Source organism: Geotrypetes seraphini, chromosome 11 (genome assembly GCF_902459505.1).
Source record: "Geotrypetes seraphini chromosome 11, aGeoSer1.1, whole genome shotgun sequence".
Classification (NCBI taxonomy): Eukaryota; Metazoa; Chordata; class Amphibia; order Gymnophiona; family Dermophiidae; genus Geotrypetes; species Geotrypetes seraphini.
In genome coordinates this window covers 48,854,184-48,871,025 of record NC_047094.1, presented here as the reverse complement: position 1 = coordinate 48,871,025, position 16,842 = coordinate 48,854,184, and the positions used below count along the sequence as shown (strand labels likewise).

General features: G+C 38.6%; 1 protein-coding gene across 2 annotated transcripts in view; it reads right to left on the bottom strand.

The window, feature by feature from the left end:
- The window catches only part of WDR90 (WD repeat domain 90), a 247,472-nt gene that overhangs the window by 9,554 nt on the left and 221,076 nt on the right, over positions 1–16,842 (bottom strand). For both annotated transcript variants that reach the window (XM_033914400.1, XM_033914401.1), the window contains 5 exons: positions 16,658–16,826; positions 15,035–15,146; positions 4,516–4,687; positions 3,256–3,378; positions 2,884–3,064 (listed from right to left, as the gene is read on the bottom strand). In XM_033914400.1, coding sequence (XP_033770291.1) covers positions 2,884–3,064; positions 3,256–3,378; positions 4,516–4,687; positions 15,035–15,146; positions 16,658–16,826 — 757 coding nt within the window. The remainder of the gene's footprint in view (positions 1–2,883; positions 3,065–3,255; positions 3,379–4,515; positions 4,688–15,034; positions 15,147–16,657; positions 16,827–16,842) is intronic.

Below are 16,842 nucleotides of genomic sequence, written 5' to 3'. Positions count from 1 at the left end.
ATAGGTAGAGGAAGAAATTTGGTTAATCAGAAACAAGGGGAAGTTTTATAATCTAGTTAAATGACTGCAGTCACTATACAGAGAGATCAGGAACATGCTTCTCCATCCTAGGACTGTTAGATATTACTGTACAGAGAGATAGTGAAGTTGTTTATTTGTAACAGGGTTTTCAGAGCATGTGCAGGACCTTCCATATAGCTGACACCTCATAGGTCCCTAGTCTACTGCAAAGCTTAGGGGTTAAATTCTCAAGATGATGGTTGGGTCTGTAGAAAGCAGGATAAATCAGAAGCATAAGCAGAGAATCCCATAGCTGATGGATGTTCCACTTTAGTTTTGTATTGCTAGGGAAACACAGAAGCAGTGGAACTAGTATCAGTACTGATCTTGTCAGTTCTTTGTAACTTCATGTCTTATACTGCTCATAGTTTCTTTTTTCTTGAGCATGCCTCTTTCTGCACAATGCAGAACTCCTGTGCTTAGCACATCTTTCATATTAAATTGAGCCCCACCATGCTTCAATGTTTGCACACAGCTCTCATTCTGTGCAAAATGGGACCACTACAGAAAGCATTTCAGCACTAGTGACATCTAGCAAACTTTGTCTGTACAGTAGCTGCTACCTGGCAGAAGATCAAAGACTGTGGCATTTCAGAGTCTAGCATCCTCTTCTTTGAGGTGCTATCATTCTTTGAAAAAGTCTTCTTGGGTGACCTTCTTCTCTGTATGTTTTGAGAAGAGCCCACTCCCCAGGTCTGAGTGATGCTTTTCTCCTGTCATTAAAGGCTCACAAGTTTATTTAAAATTTGATTGATCGCCCTATCATATATTCAGAGTGATCTACAATTCTAAAAATAGTTTATAACAATACACAGGGGAACAAAAAGTTCATATAACAAATACATGACTTTCAAAACAGACGGGACTAGTAGAGTAAGTAGGATAGAAATACAATAATTGGAGGCAAATAAGACAATCAAGAGAATTACAAGAGGAGGGGTTTTTGTTTTGTTTAAAAAAGGATGGATTTATGGTTTGTGTTTCCTTAGGTCAAGAAAAGACTGTAGTCTCATCTTGAAAGTTATATCTTCTTATTCTTGGTGATATTCTGGCAGTGTGAGGACAATTAGGATATTATGATCTGGTCCCAAGCAGCAGAAGCACCACTAGTGGGTATCTGAAGCTGCCTCTTTATACTTGCAAGAACAATGTATGAAGCAAACTGGCCTAAAAGTGGTTTGTGAGATCACACTCAATATTTCCAGAAATTTTTCTTTTTAATGGGGAAGACTATGAGGGGTTTAAGAACCAGCCTGAATGCATAGGAAAATAAATATAAAAGATAATAAGGAACATCTCTCTTCAGAAAGTATAACAAGAGCAGTATAATAAAAGCATAATCCAGGTCCAAGTGATAGCATAGACAAAAAGAGACTGAGATGACTGGTGAGGTGGCAGATGTATGGAAAATCCTTTGAGGGAGCTATCCAAGTTGGTACTATTGGTGGCATTACTCAGTTGCATGGCTAATGCATCCTGTTTATTAAAGGAGTCTTGCCTACTGGAAAGTCCCAGTTGACTGCATGAAGGATGGAGGGAAGTTATGGATGACAGGGGAATATTTTTGTTTGAATGTGAGCGTGAATGGTTGTATATTTGTTTGGGAGGGATAAAATGAGGCAGGGATTGACAACATTTTCCCCTGGATAAGACACTAGCAGGTATGGCATGCTGAATATACCAGTGTTTTTCAACCTTTTTACACCCGTGGACCAGCAGAAATAAAAGAATTATTTTGTGGACTGGCACACTACTAGGACTAAAATTTAAAAACCCTGTTCCCGCCCCATCTCCGCGAGCTCGGTCACCTCAGTAACTATAGAAAAATAGATAAATATTGTGCAAAATATAGACAGCAGATATAAATTCTCAAAACTGATACGTTTTGATCACTAAATTGAAAATAAAATCATTTTTCCTACCTTTGCTGTCTTTCATGAGTCTCTGGTTGCATTTCCTTCTGTCTGTGTATCCTTTTATTTCTTTCTTTCTGCACTCAGGCCCAAAAAATGTCCCTTTCTATTCCCTCCCTCTTTCCTTCCCATGTCTTTAGTGCCCCCGTGCCTCCTTCCCATGTCTAGTGCCCCTTCCTATGTCTTTAGTGCCCCCAGTGCCTCCTTCCCATGTCTTTAGTGCCCCCAGTGCCTCCTTCCCATGTCCCTCTCACTGCCTTCCACACTTTGTTCCACCTCCACCCCCGAAGCCAGCCTGTCTACCCCTCTCCCTTCCTTCCTGGCCAAAGCCAGCCTGCTTGCCTGACTACCTTCTTCCCTCCTTGCTGGCAAAAAAAAAGCCTTCCTCCTTCCTTTCCCCTGCTCTTACCGCCCTGCTGCTGCTGCTGCTAAACCCGACAGGAAATCTTTTTTCCGATGTCAATTCTGACGTCGGAGAGGACGTTCTGGGCCAGCCAGGCAGCGATTGGCTGGCCCAGAACGTCCTCTCCGACGTCAGAATTGACGTTGGAAAGAAGATTTCCTGTCGGGTTTAGCAGCAGCAGCAGCAATCTTGTCGGCCCTCTGCGGACCGGCAGAAATTTCCTGCGGACCGGCGGTTGAAGAACAGTGGAATATACGTTATTTTCTTTTGATTATACATTTTGATATTGGAGAAGTAAGAAATTGAAAATGGATATCTTAAGATAGTTGCAATTGCTTCTAACTGGGTGAATATGTAAACTGCAATAATTTGTTACGAGCTTTGTTGTTTATCTTGTGCTTTTCTGCCTTGCAATAGAGGGTTAAAAAAAAAGAAAAAAAAAGAATGAGTCTTGTCATCCTGAAAGGGACAGCAGTACGTTACAGCAAAATCAGGAGCAAGTCTCACCATCCTGGGAGTAAGTAATTGCAGTCACTGCACATGGGTGTGGATGCATTTTCATCTCCATCTCTGTTTTGGCCACACTGAAGATGCGGATGGTTCCATCACTATATCCTGCTACAATGTGCTGACTGGCTGATGTACTGCGTGATGGAGAGGAGGGGCTCCAAGCCAGACACAGGCAACTCTGCCACAAATGGAACAGGCAGTTATCAGTAATTCCCTACACTGACACATCTCTACATCATCTACCAAATAAGTCTGTATAGGTGAGGACATTTAATTACACGTCTCCCTCTTTAGAACTTATACTTTACTTCTCGCATATGGATGTACATAAAGATAATGAGCCATCCAATCACCCAACCATAAACTCACCTGGTTCAGCACCTGGAACTGTACCACAAGTTCCATGCTGGCCAGAGCCCAAACCCGTACACTGCCATCATCCCCACATGTGGCACAATGCGACTCGCTAGGGCTGAAGGCCACATCATTCACCTGACCAAATGAAAAATAGGTTAGTACACCAAAGAACATTCTTACAGCTGCTCACGCCAACTTGCTCTCCCCCCCCTCCACTTTTCCATTGGAAATTGTACTTCTTACCCTATATCCCCCTCCTCTCTTTGTCATTCTGCTCTTATATTTCTCTCACTATTTTTTAACTCTCTATTATGATTGTTAAGCCACGTACATAGCCAGCTTGACAGGTGGGGAAGCCCTAAATAAACTTGGAAACTTTTTTCCTTAATTTTTTTTATTCTCAGACACAAGGATTCAACATGTTACACAGACAGAAACCAAAGAGAGCTCGGCATCTATGAAACAAACTTGTTTTTTTTTTTTTGTTTCATAGAGCAGTTTGGACCCCAGGTCGTTTACAGAAACTAGATAGCTCTAAGTCTAATAGATGCTGGCATGTCATCTCGAAGCTGGGACATTAGATCATTTACTATTCTACTGTCCATTGATACTTAGTTTTTGAAAATCCATTTGGGGCCAAGTGAATAGTCTATTGGAAAATCTGGTGGCACTATCACATGACACTGTGTTATATGGTACTTCCATGAGAGCTAAGAGTCAAATCTGTTCTAATAATAATAAAGTTTTGCTCATCAAGACAGGGGTTGCCATACAGCAAATTATGAAAGATTGGAAAAATTGGGATCGGCTGAATTATAATTTTTGGTGGAACTTGTTATGCCAAATTTTTTAAATGGAGAGGGCGAAAGCCATACAGCAGGGGCATTTTAAGAAATTTAGGGAGGTTTGGGAGCCATTAACAAAATACTGTATAGAATGAATTTTTTCCCCCTTTTGCTCATACACGTCCAGGGTGGGGAGGGGGGGGTGGGTGGGTGGGAATATTTTATGATTTCTTATGCTTAAGAAAAATTGTTGAGTATAAGGGAGGGGGATATTTGATGTGAGTTAGAATTTGATGGTATATTAAGTGATGTTAAAGTATAAAATGATTGTATCTTATGTTGAAAGTTTTAAAAATGAATAAGGATTAAAAAAAAGAGAGACTACCAGCAATTGAACTTCCTCTCATCAGTTTTTAATCAATACCAGTAGAAATCTCTTTTCACTTCAGCTGAGATTTAGAAGGATAAGCACACTTCTTCTTTTTACCTTGTTCTTGTGGCCACTGATCAGTCGGATACTGGTGTTCTCTGCCCAGTTTATGTACCATAGTGTCCCAGCAGTGGTGCCTATGATTCCCATATCCATGCAGTCATCAAAGGCAGCACTAACCATGGTTCCATCCAGCATCATCTCATGCTCCAGAAGGACTGCACTTGACCTAGGGAGCAGTGAAAAGGTGAGTAAACAGAGCACTGGTCTGAGGTAATCTGGGTCCACCTCTGATAGAGAAGCCTGCAACTTTGCACCTATCAGAATCAGAGCCTGGACTCTGACATCTTCGTTAAGCCTGTTCTAAGGCAGATGCTAAGGAACTGGAATCTTGGCCTTCCCTGCAACCCCCATGAAAGGCATGGTCTCTCAAAGAAACGACTACACTGAGAGTCTCTCCCTCTATCTGGCCTACACCTGCAAGCCTCACAAAACTTACTTTTCCTGGCAGCACCCCTGCTAAACGACCTAGGCTTGCTTGTCTTCTGGAAGATGAAGAACTGTGGTCTCACCCAGACTCAACCAGCTTATCCAGATCCTCTCCAAAGAGAACCTCTAAAAGGTAATTGCTAAATTTAGATCTGGAGTATGCCTCTTCCTACCAATCTCTCAGCCACAATGACCATCTTACCACCACACTGAGCACCATGAACTTAGATGTTTGGAGAAAATTGCAACAGGCATGCAACAAGGAGGAGGAGCCCATCTAAATCTTGGCAGCTTCCTTTTTTAATTTGCATTTTTTAAATTTACATTTCCCATAATAATAAATATAGCATTTTGACTGTATAACTACAATAAAAATAATAAATCCCACATCAAGGGGGAAGGACAGTTGTCATCAAATAAGGCAGACATCCATATTAGAAATCAAACAAGATCAAAGAAACTTGATCCTACCCCAGTGATCCCTGACCCCCCCACCCCCATAAAAATATTAATCACACCTTTAAAATTCAGCCTCTAGACCATCATCACCTGGCTGCCTAGCATAGGAAAGCCTAGTTGTCCAGCACAGAAGCGACTTAAGCCATCTTGAGGATGGGTTAGGGACTCATGGAGAGGAGGACCCATGCCCATAAGCCCCTGTAATCCTTTGCATTGATACATAAACATGTGCACTCCCCTATACACCCCCAAAATCCTTTTTTACTGGCATATAAGTGGCTCCTGCAGCCATAAGGACTATTAGGGTGGTAGATAAGTGGGTCTAGGGGATTCTGGGGGTGATTTGGGGGGGCTCACCATGACCTATAAGGGAGCTGTAGTGAGGAGAAGACATGGCACCCTTTTTGTGAAGTTCACAGCAGTGCCCTGTAATGTACTCCACTATTTAGGTGGCATATCTGGGTGTTCAGAACATCACTTTGCAGACTCCTCCCATGTCCAACAGGGCTTGTTCTAGGCGTTTTTGACTTGGATGAAAAGTTGGACGAAAATGTGGTATAAAGATGGACGATCAGATCGGCAGGATATATAGCTAGACGATTTTTGAAAGAAAAAAAATTTTGGACGTGTTTTTCGAAAATGTGTCCTAGGCTGTTTTTTACTTTGGGCGACTTAGACGAAAATGTCCCTTTTGATTATGCCCCTCTATGTCAGTTTCTGACTGGGATACGAAACAAGGTAGTATTTTACTTGTTATTTGGAAACCATTCTTAGAAAAATTAACTCCAGCTGCTTGCAGTCATGTTTTGTTATGTAGATCTTACTTATTTATTTTATATATGCATATATAAATTTATTTATTTTTTTTAATTTATTTTTTAATAGAGCCTGCAGAGTACTTTGCTCCCATTTATCAATCAATTTAGACTCTAGATTCTTAATTATTTTTCTAAATTAGAATATTGTTTTTTAAGTTGTTTCCTAATATATGCCGAATATGATATAATATTACCTCTCATGGTCGCCTTAAAGGCATCCCATAAAATTTCCATGGAGGTTTCTTCCAACGTATTAATTTGAAAAAATTCATTCATTTTTAATTGAAATTCTTCAAGGAATTTTGAATCCGCAATCAATGTATTATCAAATCTCCATACAGATCTATTTCTTAAATCGGAATCTTAAATTCAATCCACACACCACCATGATCAGACAAAATGATTGGATCTATGGAGGCTTGTGCCACTTGTGGTACTAATTGATTTGAAACAAAAATATAGTCTATTCTTGAAAAGGATTTATGGACTTTCTGAGTAAAAAGAAAATTCCCGATAATCAAAATGAAGTATCCGCCATATATCTTTCAAATCATAATATTGTACTAAATTATCTAGCCCTAATGATTTCATAACTTTGCTTGGTTTTTTATCCATTAATGGATCCATGACAGCATTAAAATCTCCAGCCACCACTAAGCTAGAAGCAGCCAGTGGGAGAATCAGTTGTTGCAATGTTCTAAATAATTCAGCTTGACTCGAATTAGGGGCATACACATTAAACAGTGCCTGGGCAGTATTTCCCATATAACCATCTACCCAAAGGATCAAAATCAATCATTTGAAAATTAGCTGTGCATTTCTTATTTATTAATATAGCAACCCCTGCTTTTTTCCCCGATGCCAGGGCGGAAAAACACTGTTTCACCCAACCCCCTTCCAACTTTTTTGACTCTGCCGCTGACAGATGTGTCTCTTGTATATAATATATGTCAGCATTCTGTTGTTTCAAAAAGGCGAGCATTTTTTTCTTTTTATTTGCTGGTTGAGGCCATTAACATTTAATGAAAAAATTTTAAGCTCCATTATATACAGTCAAACCTCGGTTTGCGAGTAACCCGGTTTGCGAGTGTTTTGCAAGATGAGCAAAACATTCTCGCAAAACTTGTTTCGCAAACCGAGTGTTAACTCGATTTGTGAGCACCCACCCCGAGAACCGGCATCGCTCCCCCCTGCTCGAATCGGCACCCCCCCACATGAACCAGCACCCCCCGTCCGACCAACTTTAACTCACCCCCCGTCTGGCACCGGCACGAGAACCGGCATCGCTCCCCCGCTCACAAAGGTCCCACCCCGCTCGAATCGGCACCCCCCCCGCGAGAATAGGCACCCTCTCGGCGAGAGGGAGAATTAGAAGGGCTTGAGCATGCGCTGATGCATGCTCAAAGCCGGCAGAGGCAGGAAGATCTTAAAGCGGTACTGGCACGTCCTGTGGGCTGCGTGCCGGTGCCAGATGGGGGGTGAGTTAAAGTTGGTCGGGCAGGGGGTGCCTGTTCTCACGGGGGGGGGGAGATGCCGATCCAAGCAGGGGGGGGAGTGATGCCGATTCTCGTGCCAGTGCCAGACGGGGGGTGAGTTAAAGTTGGTCAGGCGGGGGGGGGGGGCCTTTGCGAGCAGGGGGGGAGCAGCGCCGCTGGCCTCGGGAGGGGGGAACGTATCAAAGCGAGTTTCCATTATTTCCCATGGGGAAACTCCCTTTGATATACGAGTATTTTGGTTTACGAGCATGCTTCTGGAATGAATTATGCTCGTAAACCAAGGTTCCACTGTATTCTTATTTCTAAATACGTATACCAATGACAATAATCAGATTTAATTAATTTACAATGAATAGACACCATTTCCAAAATTTTAAAACTTTGCACATATAATTCCTCCTTTCTAATCCTCCCTTTCCCCAACCCTCCCTCCCCAATTCCTCACTAAAAGTGAAAACTTGGTGACACACATATTAGATCAGGCAATGAGAAACCCCTGTCAGACTACCTTTAAAACATTTCTTAAAAATAAGTCACCTAAAAAACATTTATATTAATTTACAATAATTCATTATTTAACTTATTCTAGCCTATAAATTATATTATCATTATTTACTTAATAAATCCGTATGTATCCTTAGAAATATTTAAACAGATATCATAGATTAATATGTATGAGACAGTAAATTATGTTCTAATTCTCTCATCTTTTAATTAATATATTTTAATAGTATGTTTATACTCTATTTTAGTACCATTTTACACCATTTCAATGAAGTATTTTATACCTAAAATGAAATATCAATATTAGTTCCAATTTCCTCGTGATTTCTTTTTTCCACTTATTTATTCTTATTATTGTATTACATTAATTATCTGAAACTTATCGATTTCCATACAGATTAAGTCATTAAAAACTTTTATAAAAATTTCATCTATCTTATCTTTTTCCAAATTCATTAAATATCTAACTAAAGAATGAATCAGTATATACCCTAACTAAACACCTAAAGTAATATTATAAGATAATTAATTTATATTTGAATATATGAATCAGTTAGAATTCTTAACCATCCGAATAACATCTTTTTATAATTTAATACCTGAACTTAGTTTACATTTATTGAATCTCCATAAGCCAAATCATAATATCCATCTCTTGAACAATGTATTGTGTTTTAATTCCTTTTATAAATATTTTCAATAAATCTAATGGGATCCCACATGTGAAACATAGGCATATTTAAATTTATTCAATTAATTTTCATATATTTCAGTTCATAGATGAAACATAAATAAATAAATGTATGTTAACTTCTACCACTATAATAACCGCCTTTAAAATTTCATTTACATACTATGAAACTATTAAATCTTTCTCCCTTCAAGATATTTGAAATATTTGCATTTATCAAAATCATAGAATAAATCTAAATTAGTATTATGTCTTATTAAATTATATTCAGAAAATTCTCTTATATGCAACGGATCCATACCAATCTTCTCAAGCAGTCACCTTTACTGAAGCAATATCTCCCAAAAACAGAACTTCGCTGTTGTTTTTCATACACCGGGAAACAATCTTTACATGTCACTGCTCCATATTCTCCAATTTCTCGCCTCCGGCGCTTCAAATGATCCACTCTCTCACTACTTTGTCACAGTAACAAAAGGCAATCCTACACGCTCTTCCAATCTAGTGAAGCAATATCCTCAGAAAATAGTACATATCTGTTGTTTTCTCTTTCTTCACAGCGTGTCACTGCTTCAGTCTCTCCATTGTCCTGTATCTGATGCCTCAAATGAATTGCTCCCATACATCCCCTAATTCGCTCTACGTTACATCAGGGGATTGTAGTAAGATACCGCCTTGATATCTGCTCTGTGTTTACTTAGATTCCGAACACATAGAAGTCATTCTCAATCAGTATTAATTCTCCCCGAACTCCCAGAACATAGACATCCTTGGCTATCTTGCTCCAACTGCATGCTCCCATGTTTACATCACCACTAAACATCAACTAAAGCCTTAAAAGCAACCAAAGCTTTAAATTGCTTTATCTCAGTAACAAATGGCACTTCTTTTCACTCTTCCAGCCTAGTTGCAATATTTCCCATAAAACCATTTCTGCATTCCAATTAGAAGCACACCTTAAATTATATTCTTCCAGGTCAACTTTCCAATGTAACACAGTGTCTCATTCCAGATGAAGTTATACAGGGGTAAATTCGGCATAGAGTTCAGATCGCTATATAGAATGATGTGATATCAATTTCCTTCAGTTATCCTCACCACCTTCTCAATCTCTGCCAGGAGTAATGCCAACTGAACAAGATTAATATCTCCATGGTGGGGGCTGTAGAGCAAGTGGGAGTTTGTCATTCAAAGAGGCATGATTATCAGTGTGTTTTCTAATGCAATGGCAGGCACAAAGACTGTAGCAACACTAGACCCATATTGTCTCAGTTTAGAATACAAGATCTAAAGAATACTCCTTGCAGGAATCGTTGACTCATACAATTTAAATTAAATCTGCATACATTCTTTTTTCCGTTTACTTTAGGCTTTATGGAAAAATTACTTCTATTTTTGATTAGTATGTTCTATCGTTCTCTAAAAGAAATTCCTAAACAAATAATTTCAACAGAAAGAAACAAAAAAATATAAACCGGCACAATCAAATCTTTCTTTGATATCCAGTGAAGGATTTATGTTGACATTGGCTGTTCCTGCTGATGTATAAAATCCTGTAATTTCCAATCAAAAGTGATTGTTTTATTATCAAAAGTAATCTTCATAATTGCAGGGTATAGTAGCCCAAATTTAGCCTCCATCGCTCTCAACTGTGGTCTAAGTTCCAAAAAACTTTTTCTTTTATTTGCTGTGTTTCTGGCAAAGTCGGGTACTAAATTTATACGGGCGTCCTGGCATTTCAAATTTTTATTTTGCTTTGCTAGTTGGAAAATCTCCATGACCTGCTGATATCTTAGCAGCTTAAATATTAATGGCTGAGGATCCATTTGCTTGTCAGATCTTTTTACAGGAATCCTGTGTGCCCTCTCTATTTCTAGAGGGAACTTTGACTTTATAGGCAGTATTTTGGGCAATAAGTTTTCCAGGAAGGAGATAGCATTTCCTTTCTCCACCCCTTCCGGTAGATCTAAGATCCTTAAATTACTCCTCCTCTCTCGGTTCGAACAATCCTCAAGTTCACGGATGAGTAATTCAATTTTCCTCCGATCTATTTTATTTTGGAGTAATTCTGCTTCTGTCGTAACCATTCTTTTTTCAATATTATTTGTTTTAATTTCTATCAGTTCCATTCTCTTGTTCAGGTAGAAACTTCGTCAGTAAGATCATTCACTTTCTTAGCAATGCCCGACACAATCTCCTTAATCTCTCTCAGTTCCTTCATAACTTCTCTGTTGCCATTTTTTGATGTTGCTGATTCCGGCTCAGGCTTTGCTCTCTTAACACTTCCACTACCAGAGGCTGTAAACGGTAAATCGTTCTTATTTTGCTTCCCCAAAGCCATTACAAGCCTTTATCTTACGTTTAAACCACAAATAAATATACTTTCGTGCGACTTATTTTACTTTCAAAGTCTGCCGATACGGAGCTCACTTGCTACCCGACTGTTTTCATGCGCACAGTGGTATAAATTGATAAATGGATTTGTAAATAAAAAACCTAAAACTGGACTTAGGGACATTTGGAGCATTGAGATCAAGCATCAAATTATTGCGTCTCAATGGCCACGAATTTGGTCTTGGAGAATGAGATGTACAGTGTCCGCATCTATGAGACAAACTTGGTTTTTCCTTTTACATACAGCATTTTGGACCCCAGTTAGATTACAGAAGTTAAATAGCTCTAAGTCTAATAGATGCTGGCATTGTAATCTCGAGATTGGGACACTAGATCATTTGTTATACTATTGTCCCCTTATTTTGACCTTTTGGAAATCAATCTGGACCCAAATAAATTGTTTATTAGAGAATCCTGTGGCTTTGTCGTATGACACGGTTCTATTTGGTATGTCAATGAGAACAAAGAGCCAAATTTCATCAAACAATAATAAGCTTTTATTGATTATGACAGGAGTCGCCATACAACATATCATACATAATTGGAAAAATTGTACCAGGTTTAATTACAGTTTTTGGTGGAACTCATTTATAAGATGGAGAGAACAATAGCCATACAGAAAGGGAATTATAAAAAAGTTAAAGAAATATGGGGGCCATTGACAAATTATTATAATGAATAGATACCATTTTTCCATTACAAGTACATTACAAGTGAAGGGATGGGAGGGAGGGAATTTTATAAAATGTTTGGATCAGTAAAAAAAATATTTCGTAGGATATATTTAATTGCATATGTTATGGTAGGGATGGGTGGGAAGGGGTTAAATTTTATGTATTAATGTTAAAATGATAGAAATTCAAGTGATGTATTTAATTTCAATTGTCAACTTATTGATACACTTGTAAGATGTAAAAATGAATAAAGATTAAAAAAAAAAAAATAAATTATTTTTTATGCAATCCTGGAAGAATAGATGGGTAGTTCTTATTATAAGTATAACTATTTTTATTTATTATATTCATATGCTTATTTAATCGGGAAATTGGGTGGGTGGTGAGCAATGGGTTTGTAAGATACAATGTGGCAGTTGAAATAGAAATTGTTTCAATTTATTATTGATTGTTTATTTATATAACTATGTATATTTGTATATTCACTCTTCTTATTATGTGTATTTTCTCATGCTTAATAAAAATGATTTAAAGTTAAAATATTTCCTAATTAAAATCTCTACAGAAAGATAAAACATCAAAGAAAAATTAAGGAACTTAAGATTCATGTTTCTTAGGAAATTTTCTAATGCCTCTATCTTACAAAGTCAAAGAAGCTCCTTCCAAAAACGAAGTCCCTGGAAGGTTCTCCGGAATAGTTCTCACAAACAGATGTTTATCTATAGGACCAACTACTTTAGGAGAGATGTTACTGTCACTTCTGACTTATTCTTCTCTTTCTCCATACTCCTCAATCACAAGAAGAAATCAAAGATAGCCTCACCAGGGTAGAGACTGATACTTAGCACTCCTCAGTGCTCTGTGTCACAGAGGCAGCCCAATCAGTGTCTGATGCTAACATCAGGAGACACTCAAGATGAAAGTCAGATGGCAGCTTCTTCTTCCCAGCATTTGCTGGTAAGCCTTCTCCACACCCTTTCGCTGCCGGTAGCTTCCTGATCAGTCAGACACTAATCATCTGACTACCTGTGTAAAACCACTCAACCCAATGAAAACAGGCCTTGGCCACGAAACCTTCACAAATAGCTGCCTGCACCACCAGTGCCACAGCATCAAAACTCTGCTTCAGCAACACCTCCATCTGGTGATCTTGGGGGGTCCTTAAGGGCTATGCCACCGTCCACTGAGACAATATTTACTGTGAAGATAACAGCATCAACTATAGGGAACCACAAAGATTTCCTATCCTACTCTGGAATCAAGTAAAGACAGTTCATGGACTGGGCAATATGGAAAGGAGCATCAAACAAATTCTACCGTGTCTGTATCATGTCCTAAAGCCCTTGTCCATGAAAACAAATAGGCAGGACAAGATCCAGGATACAAAAAATAAACAAACAGTAGATCAGCATAGAAGTCCAAAACTCCAATGTAAAATTTCTTCACCACATAAAATCATAAATATGTAAATAATTAAAAGTCCAATACAGCCATATTTCACCCTCATAAGGGCTGCGTCAGTTTGCAAGGGAGAGGAGAGAAGCTATTGCCGATAGGTAATACTTATTGAATAACACCTTTTGGTTTTTACAGCCCCTGATGCAGCCCTAATGTCCTGGTGCATAAGGAAGGATCAAGAGGACTTCCGAACACTCTTCAAAACCAGATTCACCATCCATGGAGCCTTGTTAGGTACCTCCTCAAACTTCAAAACAGATGAAATATAAATTTCTGCAGCTCCTCCCAATGAAAAATGCACACCACTGAATGCACACCTCTCCTTCCAAGCATCCTCCCCCAAAGGAAGATCCTGGGCCAGAGCCTTCTCTTCGACCCAAATCTGATCCTCATCACACTCAGGGCAACCGCATTCCAGGAGGCCAGCCTCCTCCTTCACCTGACACTGAGTGTGACACCCCTGTAGGCCTCAATCCCAGTCTGGCTGCAATAAACAGTGAACACAGAGTGTTTAACAACCCTAAATCCAATTTCCCTAGGGCCTACACTAACCTGGACTGCTACCATCTGCTGAGACAATTGATTTCCAAGGCACTGCACAGCCCACATATAGGCTTACTTAAAAACTCAGTATTTCTCAGTCTCTGTCTTCTGGTAGGAGAGCATAAACCATCTTTGCCGGTTTAGAGCAACGGTCTCAAACTCAAACCCTTTGCAGTGCCACATTTTGGATTTGTAGGTACTTGGAGGGCTGCAGAAAAAAATAGTTAATGTCTTATTAAAGAAATGACAATTTTGCATGAGGTAAAACTCGTTATAGTTTATAAATCTTTTCTTAATTGCTTCTGATAATTTCAACTATACACAGCTGAAAGCAGTGCAACATACAGAAAGTGAAGTTTAGATAGTTTTTCACTTTCTGCATGTTGCACTGCTTTCAGCTGTGTATAGCTGAAATTATCAGAAGCAATTAAGGACAGATTTATAAACTATAAACAATCAAAATTGTGATTTAGATTCTAATATAAAGTATCAACTGCAAGAGACAAGATTTTGGTGTAGTCCTCTAGGCTAGAATCAATATCCGACTTATGCCTGGAAAACGTGTGCCTTAAGTGTCTGGTGGTCGAGTCCGCAACCGCCTTCAGCTCTCACCTCCTCCAGTACTGGACAATGACTGTCCTCTCCACTTCACCTCACAATTGCTTACAGAAAAGTACTTGCGTGAGGTTACAGCAGTGAGGCGGACAATGTTCCAGAACAATGGTAATATACCGAGAGCCTCAAAATAGTACCTGGCGGGCTGCATGTGGCCCCCAGGCCGTAAGTTTGAGACCACTGGTTTAGAGGGATGCTATGGAAAGACATATATTTGTATTTAGCTCATATGTTTTCATTGGTAGCCCATAGTAAAGTACAATAAGGTACAGTAGATCATTTCCTATCCCCAGAGGGTGATGTGATTTACAAATGTCACAAGTCTTAAACTCCTGCTTCCTTGTTTCTCAGTCTGCTGCTCTAATCAATAGACTACTGAAAAGAATAAATCTGACACTGCACAGACAAGAAAAAAGACATAACAGAGAAACCTACTTGGCTCTAGACCCTTTCTGTCTCAGCTCCTGTACAGCTGCCACAGCCCAGAGACGGATCTTCCTGGTATTGCTCCCACTCACCAGTCGATTTCCACGACACAACAGAACTCCTGGGATATCAGAAATGGAAGTGGTTCTTAATAGATAACAAGAGAACAGTTTTTAGACAGTTTTTTGCTAAATGAATCATTTTGAAAACTGCCCTTCTTCAATGCAGCTGTGACTTTTATCCACATTGAGAGAAAAAATTCCTGAGAATGGGATTAGGTTGAGGAGGAGAAAAAGTATCAGCATAGTCTGTATTTTCAAATGTATAAGAATATCTTTTCCAGAAAATATCTATCCACATAAAAAATCATTTTTGAATGGAAAAGTATGCATAGCAATAATAATAATAATAATAATAAAAAAAAATAAAAAAATAAAAAAGGGTTCCAATATAATTTCAAAAAGCAAAGGAGATATTGTTTGGAACCCTTGTTATTAGCTGTACAACAGGCAAAGGAAATCCAGGGTATTCCTTATGCAGGTCGGGAATACAAGGTCTCTGCTTATGCAGATGACATATTGCTTCATTTGAGGAATCCTGAAGCAACCATTCCACATTTACTAGATTTGATTAAAAGATTTGGAAAATTTTCAGGATATAAAATAAATTAGAGTAAATCAGAGATTCTTCCACTTAATGTACATTGTCAAAAAGGATTGTTTGATTTATTCCCCTTTCTTTGGAAGGAAGAGGGTATAAATTATCTAGGAATTTGAATTTACAAAACATTGCAAGAAACGAAGACAGTAAATGAAAAATCTTTATTGGAAAAGGTCACGGAGATGTGTGAGCAATGAAAAAGTATTATTAATATATAATCTGGCAGAAGGGGAACAATACAAAGCTTGAATCATTTGTATAAATCCAGAACCCATACCAAACCAATCCATTGAAACATCTTAAAAGGCGAAGCCAGGGGTCTGGATGCAGTCTCCTATATAGAGTGTTTAGAGGAAGACAACAACTAATATTTTCCCTATTAAAATATTTATTTTATTTATATTGATTTATGAAATGCCTGCCAAGTTAAGACATTAGTCAAAAAATTACTCAATAGGTGTAATAATGAAATTAATACTTCTAGAACACACACTTAGAATTCTAATGGAAAAGTTTATGGCCATTCAGAAGGGTTATTATAAAAAATGTATGGAAGTTTGGGAACCATTAACTAAATATTGTAAAGATTGATTTATTTGTATAAATTGGTGTGGGGGCGGGGGGGAGGGTGGAATGCTAAAACACATTAGAAATGAGGGTTACATTTTCAATCATTAGAAAATTTTCCCTCTCTGTTCTAGTGAGCTCACAATCTAAACAATATTTTACTCTCTAAAGATGTATTGACACTCATAGAATTTGTTAAAAATGTAGTATAAAATATGCATACTTGATCCTGACTTTTCTTTTGCTATTTTCAGGATACAGTACATTGTCCCCATTAATCACTGCAAACTAAGTGTGCTTTCTTATTGATCACTGGTGCAATGTATAAATCACCAAGCATACGATGTAGCACTGAAGACCCCATTGTGAGGTTCTTGGATTTACCATGTCATGTCCTGTACTTACCAATCTCACCCTTGTCAGCCTCCCAAATCATGAAGCAACGACTAGTCTTTATGTCCCAGACACAGATGCGCCCAGTGTTGGTGCCACAGTAAAGAAGGAAGTTCTCATTGTAGCTAAGAGATGTAAGTTCTGCTGTACCAACTTCATCTGGGACAGAAGCATTATGAATCTGCCATGGGAAATCA